Consider the following 13,626-nt stretch of genomic DNA (forward strand, 5'->3'; position numbering starts at 1 on the left):
TCATAATCATATTTTCACAATCTCGTTTTTCTGTAAAATATAAAACCTTAAAACAGCCTTTCTAAGAATCAAAATTTGGTGCTGCACATACTTAAGTTTATTTAATTATTATATTATTGATATCTTAAATATGCATAATAATATAATAGGTTTTCTCAGTTTATTACCCAAGCCAATTGCTCTCAAACTACTCTCTAGGCATGAGTTTAGTATAACATCAGTTATCCGAGTCACCCACCATTTTAAGATAATAATTTTACAACCACCGCAAAACTACCTGCGATAACAGATCAGTTTAGTCGGGTCACAAACCCACATCAGCTGTTGCGCTGTAGACAAAGCTTTCACCTATATTTTGTGGCTCACTCTGCCTGTAGTACTTAAGCCAACCCAAAAAGGCTTGGCGACGCAAAGCACAGTGGGAACGCAACTGCGGCAAATAAGTGGAAAAAAAATAAAATAAAATTATGGAAAATAAAATCAAGTGTTTTCAGTTTATGATGGATGACAGTATTAAAATATTCTAGATATTATAATACTGAGTTATCTCTGATTAAAAGTTCTTAGAAATAGTTGTTTTGTATTTATTGTTTACCTTATATAAAAGATTAGCTCAGTTATTTGTTTATATTTTTATTTTTATATTTTTCTTTTTACATATTTCTTAATGATTCTCAAAATTGTGACCACAAATTTTAAGCTTAAATATTAAAATGGTTAATCTTACTACAATATTATATTTATTAACGTATGACTTTTTAATTTTTTTATTTATTTATTTTTTTTATTAAATAAATAATGAGTTATTAAAGTATATTTATTGTGGCTTTTCCACTATTTTTTTTCTACCCACCTCAAAACCTCTTTTATGAAAACCATTTCAGTTTTTGCCAACATTTTCGGCCAATTGTGCCCACTGTGCGCCGCTGAAGTCAAGTTCGCCATAAAACCCTCCGAGCTGCGCCTTGGCTCAATCAGTTGGCTGCTGGCGCTTTGCCCAAGCGATCGTCGTCTCACTTAACGGCACAATTTGAAGACTAACGGGTTTTTCGATTTGCTGCTTGTCGTCAAAAATTTCGGTTTCGTTCGTACGCGTTTGTAATCGCCCACCTAGGAAGTGCCTAAGAGAAGAAGCAGTAGAACAGTGATTCATAAAGTGCAGTAAATAATTAGCAATTAAAATAATTAGCCAAAATAAGTACAAAGAAAAGATATACATATATATGTATATCTATAAAGTTCATATAAGAAACAGTTGAGTGTTAAAGTTGAAGCCTTGAAAGCGGCGGGCCAAATGTTAAAAATTGAATTCGAGTAAAGCCAAGTGGTTTTTGTTTTGTTTTTTGTTTTTGTTGTTGTTTTGACCGGCTCAAAGCAGTTACAACTCGCAACAGCAAAAGTTACAACAGCAACAGCAGCAACAACAATAACAACAACAACTGTCAATAAGCATAAGCTTAATTGCAGAAGAAGAAGAAGCAGAAGAAAACGCAGACAGCTGAAAAAGTCAAGCAGCGGAAGCTTTTGGCAGCAGGCGCACTACACAAGCAACAACAACTGCAACAGCAACAACTGCAGCAACAAACACAACAGCAACAACAATATCAGTTACACATTGAACTGTTAAAGCCCAGGTAAAGCCCAGCAAGTTCTCAATGGCTCATTGCAGCGCGCAGCTGCGCAAGCGCGTGACTAGTTGAGGCTGAGACTGAGACAGAGACAGAGATAGAGATAGAAAAACAGAAACAGTGGTATTCCGTTTGAAGCTCAGGGACAGACTGACTGACTGCGCTGACTGTTGCAGCATAAAAGTCAAGCATTAACTTGTTTTAGTTAGGGCTAATCTGAAGCGTCAGCAAGGCGAGTTGTCAATTGTCAACGGATTATAGCTATAGGGGAGATATATAAAAAATGGAACTAGTAGTTTTACCAAAACTACTATTAATGTAGCTACTACTAATGTAGCTACAATTACTATCACTAGTATTGCCACTCCTAGTAATTTTGTTACTACTCGCCTGATACTACTATTTCTGCCACCTTAACTCAGTCTGTCAATATTGATCAAAAGTTGAAGATGTTTTGACACTGTGTATTTGCCTAAATCTGTTTACACTTCCCCTTCGAAAAACTAATATTAGACAATTTATAATGCAAAATTTCCTTTTAGGAAATTAATTCATTACCCTAATAAATTATATGATAAAAAGTGATTGATGCTATAAGAGATGTGAGTGTAGGTTGCTGTGACTTAGATGAAAGAATGACTATGAAATGGGGCTATAAAATATGAAAGATATTTTGGTTTTACCAAGGACTATTGAAGTCTTTAAAGTAGTTTCACACATATATAAAATTTCAAATATAAAGTTTTGATTATGTTGGTGAAATATGGATATCGACCAAAGCTACTGATTTTAATGCTGTTGATCATAAGAATCAATAAACCCGAAAAAGAATTCACTGTTAACATTCAAATTTAATGAAAACGCGGAAAGCGTAGCTAGTCGAAGAGTTTTGTTCTTGTTTTAAATTAAAAATTTGTTTGTTTCCATTGTGAGTCACATAGCAAAATTTTAGCAAATATTAGCAAAAAAAAAAAAACAAAAACTGAATTTTAATGTATTTTTTATTTAACGATTTCCTTAAAATGTTATGAATTCTGATAAAGGCAAGCCAAACCCAAACAAATGTAAATATACCTGAGCTCATCTACATTGAGATTAAAATATATATATGTAAACATATATAAATAATTTTTTAAGCTTCAACATAAAATTATTTTTTGTATATAATTTTAATATATATATATATATATATATATATATATATATATATTATTTTTAAGTAGCTTACAATACTTTGTCTCAATTTAATTTCAAATTAATCCTTAACTTAGTTTTTTATATAAAATATTTTATTTTTATATACATTATTATTATTATTTTTTTTTTCATTTGTTATTAGCTTTGTTTATTTTATTTCTACTTTACATAGTTTACTTATATTATTTTTATTTTTATTTTTTTATTTAGTAAGTGTATTTGAATTTCGGTTTTCAAGTCAATTTTATTGAATATTTTTAGTTTATATTTGTATTCATTTTTTCCCTGTTTGTTTTTATTTGTTGTTTTGTCTTTAATCTATTTGATTTGTGACGTATACGCAATGTATACAACTGGCTCATTAATATTTGTATTTGTATTTCGTTTGTTTTTTTTTTTTTTTTTTTTTTTTTTTTGCGAGGTGCGTAACAAGCACGACATGAAACACGTTTTTGCATACCAATGCAGCGGATCGGATATCGGGCGCTTTATAAGACGAGCAAGCGTCAGTTGAACTGGTTTGTGGGGCGGTTGGCAAAGGGGAAGACCTTCAATAATGGATCTGTCAAATATGAAGTGGAATTAAAATAAAAAATCGATAATAACATTAACAAAGACAAGATGATGATGTATAGAAGTGGAATATTTGAATGAATGAAGCTGTAGCAGAGTTTGAATGAGCAGCAAAAATTGATTGAATAATTAAATGAAATAGTCAAGAGTTGAATCAATACTTGAAGAACTTTAAATACTTATAGTTTGTCGACTGCATCCGTTTTCCAGAAGAGTTGCCCGAAAACAACTTTCAAGTCTTCAGCTCAATAACTAGTTGAAACCGCTCTCAACTGCTTTCGTATGCCGAACACTGATGTCAGATCGTTTCTAGAATCTCATGAAGCATAGTACTTCAGTCATTATTTTAACATAATTTTTAGCCAGCTACAAAGTTGACTCATCCACTGATGTTGGCTTTGTTCTTAAAAAAAAAAAAAAAAATAATAAAAAATAAAAAATGAATAAATAAAAATAAACAAAAGAAAGATCAGTTAAGCAGCATGAAAAACCTGTTTTTTTTTTTTTTTTTTTTTTTTTAACACAGCATGAGGCTTATTTTCGGTACTTTTTTGCCTTTGTTTATTTCTTGCTTTTTGTTCAGCTGCAGAAATTTGTTAATTCATTGCTCCAGAGAGCGCTTGAATTTGTTGAGCTATCATTGGCTTATTAAATAAATTACATGTATTAAATAATCATACAAATTATTTTTATTTTAACTTTAATTTCCAAGCGAGCATTGACCCAAAAAGAAAAAGGAAGATAAAACCAGATCTATTTATAATTGAAGAGCAAATTGTGGGAATTTCGCCCCTTCTCGGAAATTATATTTGCATTTTTATTTTATTTTAATTTGACATTCAGACTGAGTAGAGAAGTTGAAAAGTGCTCCTCGTATTGTGCTTAGAATTAAAACATTTGTCAGGCACACAGAGCTATAAATATTAAATTAAATTTATATTTAATTGTGCTTGAATTAAGTGAAAGACACATTTTGATATGAAATATATAAAAAAAATAACTGAACAAATTTAGAAGAATAAAAAAGAAACTAAATTTAACAGAAAAATCTTGGAAAGCAAAGTAGATTATGTAGAAGTGCTATTCAACTTTAGTTCAGGGAAAGTCTTCATAGTATAATAACATTATCAGATAGTAAACTTATTTCCCTTGAAATAGATAACAAAACTTGTCTTAAATGATGTTCCATAAAGGTGGATGTTCTTTTCCATATACAGCAATATTATTATCTTGACAACATTTTCTGTGAGTTAGCTACCTAAATTATATAGGTAGGTAGGTAATGCCCTTAGAGGGTTCTTAAAATAAGAAAATATAGTTCGCCAGCTCATGACATCATTGAAATATAATAAAGTTTACTGAACTGAATGACTTGAAAAGTTATTCATATTAAGTTATTTAATGGAAAGCGGCATATACACCCTTCATACATAATTTATATTCCGGTAAATCACACTTGATTCGCTAGAGTACCGTTAGGTCTAGTACACGTCAAAAAGCTGTTAAACCTGTTAAAAATATAATTAATAGTCTTTGGTTTATAATCGCCATAAATGAAACGACGTGTAAATTGTTTAAACAAATCGTCAAATATACAAAGTGAAAAAATGTATTTTTTTTGTCATTAAATCAAGAACACTGTAAAAATGCCGGTGAGGGTGCTCTGGGCGGTAGTGCTCGACTAGCAGATGCTCTGCAAGGCAAACATCTGCGAGATTTACTTTTCAATTTCGGAATTGAATCGAGAGAGTTAATGAAAAAAGTCAACTACTCTTCATGTCAGGGAGAAATTTGAGGGGAAAAATCGTAAATACATTCATATAAAGGAATAATCGAATAGGCTCAGCGAGTGATTCAGAACAAGTATATATATAGATATACATATATGAATTTATTAAATTAATTAATTTGACCTCAGCTACTTCAACTCGTTCCATTCACATTACCAAAACCAATATGCCCCGTTTACCAACCTTCAATGGGTTCGGCGTGGAGCTGAATAAACACAACAGCTATTCTAACTTGTTGGGGATTGTTATCTGTGCATATGGAGGGGGCGGGGTAAGCGTTTGTTTGCGTGTCGTACAACACACTAAATTTCTGTATTAGACATCTTTAAAAATATAAGCTGTGATTGCATTTTAATAGGTGCACTAATTTGTGTTTACTCTGATTTGCTTGCATTTTATTTGACATTTCCTGACATCTATCTTATCGGGATATTAGGGGAGTCCATTAAATTACTGTTGTTACCCAAAGCAAATTAACTGTAAGAGTCGGGTCTGCTTCAATACAAAATGGATCAATAAAACCAAACATTTTGTATGTGTCCCATAAAATATATATAATGCAATGTCTTAATCATTCTTTGTAGCTTATCTCTTTTGCTTTTGCTTTTAGTATAGCAACAGAGTTTTATGTTGCATAATTATCATCATCTGCTGCATTTCTTTTGGCTGACTTGCAAATATAAAGTTGTCTAGGATTTTTATCTTAAAATAGTCGCAATCTATTCTACCTCGTGGAACTGACATCATTTTAAATACCCAACATGAGTTGAGAGTGGAAGGGCTTTGCTTGAGAAAATATCGAAAAAATTCTTATATTTTTATGCGTATTATATTGTGAGGTGCAGAGAAAGAAAGAGACAGAGACAGAGACAGAGAGAATGAGCGATAGATAGAGTGAGATCAATGATCAGAGAGAGAGTGAGAGACTGAGACAGAGAGAGAACAACAAGCATATGGTGAGAGAGATAGGGAGAGAGAGCAACAGGCGAAGAGTGTGAGAGACAGACACAGAGAGAGACAGGCAGACATTCAAAGGGACAGAGAGAGAGAGAGAGAGAGAGAACAGGAATGAGAATAACATATCAAGAGTGACCAAACAAAATTTTCAATACGTAAAGTCGAGAATTTTGATTTCGGGTATACAATATATTTATACACAGAATTTTTTATTAATATTTGCCAATTAATAATTAAATAACTACAATTAATTGAAGTTTTAGCTGTGACTTAAATAGGCTTTTTAAAGAATAAAATATTATTAAATTAAATTGATAATGAATTAAGGAATAAGTTTAAGTACAACAAAACTAAGCTTGAATTTTCAGTTTAATGCTTATCTATTAGTATTGACTTTTGTATACATATATTACTTAACTTATAAGTGTATGAAATCTCTCACAAATTCTTGTGATAAATAGATTTTTTTGATATTAAGGTCTGCTGTTTCTACTTTAACTGACTGTCTTCTGCCTTATGTCTAAAGCAACTTTTTGACCTGGTCAAAATCTATTTTTTAATTTTCAAGTATTCCAAAACTAAAAGTACAGGTCATCGCTTAGTCGCTCAAAGCATCCATCCATCCCAGCAAATTCAGTTTTTATCTTAAAAGTCTAAAAGTCTCTCACTTTATCTGATTGTCAGTTTTATGGCTTGTCCCACTGTCAGAATCCAGCAGTCAGTGTTAATTGCACAGCCATAGCTCATAGAACACCTGAAACTCTCACGTTCTCTCTTCTATCCACACAGTGGCAGTGCGCAGATTTCACAATGAAAACGTCGCAACGAAATCCAGGCTTTGTGGGCGACGATGGCAATAGCACCACCAGCACATTGGCCATGTCGGTAAGTGTACCAAAATCTATGGCCGAAAATTTCAAATGACCTATAAACTAATCGCTCGATTCACACACATGCACTCCACTGCACCCACACACGCACACGCACACACGCATAGTCACTGGCAGCAGAGACGACAACCGAGGCCGAACAGGAAGCTGACAAATCGACGGGCGGGCGGCAGGGCGAGCGCGCTACATGGGGCAAAGGCGTGGAGTTCCTGATGTCCTGCATTGCAATGTCTGTGGGCTTGGGCAATGTGTGGCGCTTCCCGTTCACGGCACTGGATAATGGGGGCGGGGCTTTTCTAATACCCTATCTCATTGTCCTATTCCTAATTGGCAAGCCGATTTACTATCTGGAAATGGTAATTGGACAGTTTTCGAGTCGCGGCTCCGTGAAGGTATTCGATTTGTGCCCGGCCATGAAAGGTAAGCGAAAACTTCCGAAATTATGGCAAACACTATATGCCGAAGTCTCTATGCACTTGCAGTGAAAAGAGGAATGTACTAGAGAGAGAAAGATATAAAGAGTTTAGGCATGAAAGTTTTTGGATATATATTTCCTTTGATTAAATTGCTTGTGATTTTGATTTAAAGGGGAATGTTGAATATTTTTATTTTAGATTCCAATATTATGTGTAAATATGCGCAGATCATGTCTAAATTGATCAATTGATATCAATAATATTAAATAGTTTAACAGAACTAAATCAATTAAATGAACATATCAATCATTTTTTGTGAGCCTATCAGAAATTTGTTTGTTGCTAAACAATTTATTTTATTTTTTTTTTTTCATATTGCTTAAAAAAATTTAAATAAAAAATGGAATGGAAAACGTATCTGAAATTAATTAATAATATTAAATAAAATATTGTTAAATATTTTACATTTTGTTTAAAAAATACAAAAATTACCTTTTTAAAAAATGTATATAAATATGTTAAAGCTAACTATATATACGTATAATATATATAACTATGTATATATAAAAATGTTTTTAAATTTAAAAATGAAACAATATAGAGTAGACAAAAATAACAAAATAGCAAATAAACAAAAATAATAATAAAAATATAGAAAGAAGCAATGAAAATTGCAGTACAAAGTTTTTTTTAAAACAGAGTTTAAAAACTAAAAAAAAAAAAAAAAAAAAAAAAAAAAAAAAAACAGAAAAAAATCAGAATTCAGAAATAATATTAAAAATATACTGTTAAATCATATAAAACATATAGTGAAGACTTTGCGATTCAACTCTATTCCTACGAGCTGCAAGTGCATATGAATAGCATCTGACTTATGGTAATATTTATTGGGAATAGCTGTGCATTTCATATATAAAATATATTGTCGTTTATTAAAATGAAAGGAACAAATAGTTTCAATAATAAAACAATTTCCTACTACTTTCATATATAATTGCTCGATATAGGATGATTTAAAAAATATATATGCACTTTTATAGACTATTCGTCGAACATATAGACTCCTTCTCTATCTTCCCATTCCATAGACTACCTACTTTTCAGTTTCAGTTGCCGATCAGAAGACTCTCTCTCTCTCTCTCTCTCTCTCCCTCTCTCTCCTAATGCACAGCTATTGCCAATTTTCATTCATAATCCATATATCATATACATAATATTTTTACCATTATCGTATCATAATCGAATCTCCAGGCGTTGGCATTGGACAGGTGATATCCATATCGCTGGTGACCACCTACTACGTGGGCATAATGGGCATAACACTTAACTATTTTTACGACTCGTTCCGTAATCCGTTGCCCTGGTCCGAGTGCCAGGCCGAATGGGGTGCGCTCTGCGTGGCCTCCAGCCAGGGCAACATCAGCTCCAGCGCCATTTCCAGCTTTGGCGCTAACTCCAGCTTAAATATGATTGGGCCGCAGCGGCAGCGCGTTGCATCCGCCGAGCTGTATTTTCTGTAAGTGGCTTTTCTACCTTTGTGGTGTTGTTGTAGTAGTAGTTGTTATGGCTCGTTGTTGTTGTTGCTGTTGCTGTTGCTGTTGCTGTTGCTGTTGCTGTGTTGGTTTGGTCGGTTGTTGGTTTTTATCAGCGTTTTCGGGTAATCTTATCACTGAGGGCACACACTCTGGCATTCAATGCCAGATTCAAGTTTATGGCCGTTCAATGCTCGCTTTATTGACGTTAATTGAATGAGTCCCTAGTATGACACCCGAGTTGTTCCCCTCTGTGGCGCCTAAATTGACAGCAATTAACGGTATTGGAGGTTAGGATGCTGCAATAGCCCCTAGACGATTGCAACAGCCAAACGATAGGCGACATGTTGCAAGGCCACTTCAATTAGCTGTCTCACGGCTGAGACAAGAGACCGGAGACTGGCGTCTATGCATCAACATCTTTCGAATGCAAATCAAATTATGATTAATGTTCAGATATTAGATATTTGATTGTTGATATCAGGTACTGCATATCAGATATCACATGTCAGATATGAGATATGAGATATTAGATATAAGACATGAGATATGAGATGTAAGATATGACTTATGAAATATGAGATATGATATATTAGATATAAGATATGAGATATTAGATATTCTCATATGGGATGTAAGATATGAGATATGAGATATGAGATATTATATATGAGATATGGGTCTTAAATATTACGTAGTAATGCTCAGCCATAATTCATTAGCGAGCTATACAGAACACCGTTTAATCTCCGATAAGGCTTTATAGGGGATATCAGAGTATATACTCTTTTCTAAACTAATATGTGACGGGTATAAGACTTTATATTTTATATGGTTGCAGCCATATCCGGTTATATGAGCACAGCGATCTTATAAATCACAGAAGCTAGACTAAACGAAGAACAAATAAGTTTTCATAAGTTGTTTTCTATGAAGAAGAAGAAGCCTATTTTGATTTTCATTTTGTCACAGAGTTCAGGGTATCTCCAAGTAGGGCACTCCCAACAAAACGATTTATTACTTGTTAGTGCGTCCATTGTATTTGTTGTATTTTTAATTGAATTAATCATAAGCTAACGCTTAATTTAATTTTAATTAAGATATACTTATGACCTCATTAAATTAATTCCTAATATTCAAATTTTTTATAACTTGCAACTAAGAGAATTTAGTAACTTTCTTTTTCAACTAAAGGCGAATGATTTACATTTTTATTCCCTCAACTAACATCCACATTTATCGCAACCATATCATCAAATCATAATCATAATAATGACAATAATAATATAACTAACCTAGCCCTTGGCATCTATCTAAACTGTGATTAACTCTTTCCAATAAATATATATATCATCATTAAGGTGTTGGCATCGGCCAGGCATTCCAGGTGTTCATGCTAAGCACTTACTACGCCTCACTAGTCGCCATATTTTGTCGATATTTCGTCGATTCGTTCCACAGTCCGTTGCCATGGGCAACGTGCCGTGACGAATGGGGCAAGAACTGTATCAATGCAGCGCCCAGCGAGCCGGGCGATGAACAAAATGGGATACTAAATAATACAGATCGCATTATATCCAGCTCGGAGCTGTACTATGTGTAAGTGCTTCGGGTTTAGTTATGGGCATAAGTCTTCCGAGGGGTGTTGGCCATGCATGATGACATTTTTCCGTTGGTTCTCAAGCTCCAGCATCTAATGTGATTTCCCATTGAATTCCTTAGCAAGGAGGTGCTGCGTGAGAAGGACCAGATAGCGGATGGCATTGGCCTGCCCAACTGGGAGCTGGTCATTGGCCTGTTCGTGTCCTGGCTGTGCGTCTTTCTGATCATACGACGCGGCGTGAAGAGCTCCGGCAAGGCGTCCTATTTCCTGGCCCTATTTCCGTACGTCATCATGGGCGTCCTGCTGATACGCGCCGTCACCCTGCCCGGCTCCCTGGACGGCATCTACTACTTCATCAAGCCCAACTGGGGCAAGATCCTGGATCCGAAGGTGTGGTACGCGGCGGTCACCCAGTGCTTCTACTCGCTGTCCGTTTGCTTTGGCAACATCATCATGTACGCGTCGTTCAACAAATTCGGTCACAATGTGCACCGGGATGCGACCATTGTGACCGCCTTGGACACGGCCACCTCGCTCCTGGCGGGCTTCACGATCTTTGGCATTCTGGGCCATTTGGCCCACGAAATTGGCACCGATGACATTGGCAAGGTGGTCAAAGGTGGCGCCGGCTTGGCCTTCATTTCCTATCCGGATGCTATAGCCAAGTTCAAGCAGCTGCCGCAAATCTTCTCCGTGCTCTTCTTCCTGATGCTCTTCGTGCTGGGCATCGGGTCGAATATAGCGATGACATCCTGTACAGTGACCGCCATTCGCGATCGTTTTCCCAACTTCAAGCAGTGGCAATGCTCGCTGCTCATAGCCGTCGTCAGCTTCATCATTGGACTGATGTACATAACACCGGTAAGACATGGAATTTAGATATAAGTTTTTTCTATATATTTTGTATATAAAGATTTTCTATATCCTAATTAATAATATATAATATATATATTATATTTAATGTTTAAAAAAAAAACTTTATAATATTTTTAATATTTTTATATTTATATATTTATTTTCTATATAATTATTTTTATTTATATATGTATATTAAATTTATATATTTAATTTTTCGATATTTCATTTTTCTATATATTACATTCATATATATTATTTATTTTTTTTATTTATTTATTTATTTATTTTTTTTTTTTATTTATATCAATTCCTTCTCTACAGGGCGGTCAGTATATGCTCACATTGGTGGACTTCTTTGGCGCTTCAATGATCGCCTTGGTGCTGGGCATTGCGGAGCTCTATACGATTGGCTGGATCTATGGCACGGATCGTTTGTGCAAGGACATTGAGTTCATGCTGGGCCGAAAGGTTGGACTCTATTGGCGGCTGTGTTGGGGCATCTTTACCCCACTCATCATGACCATCATTCTGATCTACTTCTATGCGACCTATGAGCCGCTCGTCTACAATAATCAAGCGTTTCCAGCCTGGGCTTATGGTAAGTACTCAGATAATTGTCTCAATAATTGATATTCACTTCATCATCATCTCCTTCCTTCCTCTCCTCTGTCTCGCAGGCATTGGCTGGTCCATCACAGCCTTTGGCGTTATGCAGCTGCCGCTTTGGATGCTCGTCGCCATCATTCGGGAGCCTGGCAATACGCTGGGCGAGAAGATCTGCGGCGCCTTCAGGCCCAAGAAGAACTGGGGACCCTCCGATCCGCTGCTGCGGGAGCAGTACAATAAGCAAATCGAACACGAGCTAATGCCCAAGCGAGGACAAGGCTTCTGGGGCAGCATTAAGCAAAATATCTTGGGCTGAATTTCAGATCTCTGAAGATGTCTACTTTAAGATGTGTGTATATATATGTGTGTAAACTATTTGATATACGTTATTTGTAAGTGTGCGAATTAAACGTGACGAATTTATAAAAAAAAAGAACATTTATTTAATTTAAATATATTTTTGATTAATATTTATCATAAGTTGAGAAAGTATGATATATAAATATATTTCATTATATTACTTTAAATATATTTAATTTAATTTAATTTATCAGGTTGAAAAAGCAAGTTCCAGGGAAATACATCATGTGCAAAGAAATAGTTTATTCGCCCATATTATTATTACTATTAATTATTGAGCATTCCAGCTCTACCTTAAAGAAATTCCCCTTTTCAAATCTCTGTTTTAAATATTAGCTCATGCTCAGTTATCTACTCAAACTTATATTAATCTTGTAAGCTCAGTTAGGTCTTCAGTTTTCTGCTCTAATCAGCTGCGTTTTATTTGGACCACAAGTATTTTTCATAGCTTCGAGACACCTCGCTCTCCACCCCCTGGACATTTTTACACTCCTCGCCGCTGGCCACAAATTGACCATCACATTGACAATTTGGAATTTGGGCAAAATGAAAATCAAGAGGAATGCTGTGTACTTTGTCTCCGTTACGTTTTCCAACTGGCAAAACAAAGACTGTGGAAAGCCAAAATACTTTGCAGCGGACGACGCCATCTTAGAGATAATTGCTTTGATAAGAACACGCCGAACTCGGACCCGGACTCGGACCCGGACACGGACACGGGCGCCAGCACCGATGGGGAGCTAAAATTTTTTTGTTGGTGATTTTTCTTCTTTTTTTTTTTTTATAAATGTCGCCAAATATTTACATGTCGCGGCATTGTAAAACGAACCCAACTTTTTTTTCTTTCGTTTTTCTTCTTCTTTTTTTCTTGTTTTATTTGGTGGCCTCTATGCGCCCGCATTTGGCTTGCGGCTTGACTTTTTGCGACTGTCCGGCTTCCTGGCTGGGGCGTCGAACGAGCGAGCGCCCGACTCCGGAATTCCGGATGGCGGCCGTGTTGCTGCAAAACCGCATAAAAGTCATTGTCACAGCAAATGGATTAATTTTCGCGGCACGTTGTCATATATATGTCGCACTCAGTCGCTCCCACACACTCGCTCTATCAGTCTCGCCCTCTCTCTCGCTTGTAATTTTTATAAAGAAATTAAAAAGCACGGCCTGTGGCTACGAGTGGTGCAGAGAGAGTGGTGCATGGGCGGCGGCAGGTACTAGAGCC

General features: G+C 35.3%; 1 protein-coding gene across 2 annotated transcripts; it reads left to right on the top strand.

Moving 5' to 3' along the window:
• The first annotated feature begins 957 nt into the window (after positions 1 to 957).
• On the top strand, positions 958 to 12,486 carry LOC108611889 (sodium-dependent nutrient amino acid transporter 1). 2 transcript variants are annotated; one of them, XM_018004725.2, is made up of 7 exons: positions 958 to 1,634; positions 6,935 to 7,030; positions 7,143 to 7,455; positions 8,703 to 8,967; positions 10,706 to 11,447; positions 11,766 to 12,042; positions 12,122 to 12,486. In XM_018004725.2, the coding sequence occupies exons 2-7, from the start codon at positions 6,956 to 6,958 to the stop codon at positions 12,364 to 12,366; spliced, it is 1,917 nt and encodes a 638-aa protein (XP_017860214.1). In that variant the 5' UTR covers positions 958 to 1,634; positions 6,935 to 6,955; the 3' UTR covers positions 12,367 to 12,486. The 2 variants fall into 2 exon arrangements, with proteins under 2 accessions (XP_017860214.1, XP_017860217.1); XM_018004728.2 differs by lacking the exon at positions 8,703 to 8,967 and adding an exon at positions 10,345 to 10,582.
• The last annotated feature ends 1,140 nt before the right edge of the window (positions 12,487 to 13,626 follow it).

This window comes from Drosophila arizonae, chromosome 3, assembly GCF_054131065.1.
Source record: "Drosophila arizonae isolate 15081-1271.41 chromosome 3, UAZ_ARI_1.0, whole genome shotgun sequence".
In the NCBI taxonomy this organism is placed as follows: Eukaryota; Metazoa; Arthropoda; class Insecta; order Diptera; family Drosophilidae; genus Drosophila; species Drosophila arizonae.

Excerpts from the sequence above, each read along its gene's own strand:
- LOC108611889 (XM_018004725.2), top strand. The coding sequence starts at position 6,956 with ATGAAAACGTCGCAACGAAATCCAGGCTTTGTGGGCGACGATGGCAAT. Across the intron at positions 7,456-8,702 it reads TTTGTGCCCGGCCATGAAAG|GCGTTGGCATTGGACAGGTG; the intron begins GTAAGCGAAAAC and ends TCGAATCTCCAG. Across the intron at positions 8,968-10,705 it reads TCCGCCGAGCTGTATTTTCT|CAAGGAGGTGCTGCGTGAGA; the intron begins GTAAGTGGCTTT and ends TGAATTCCTTAG.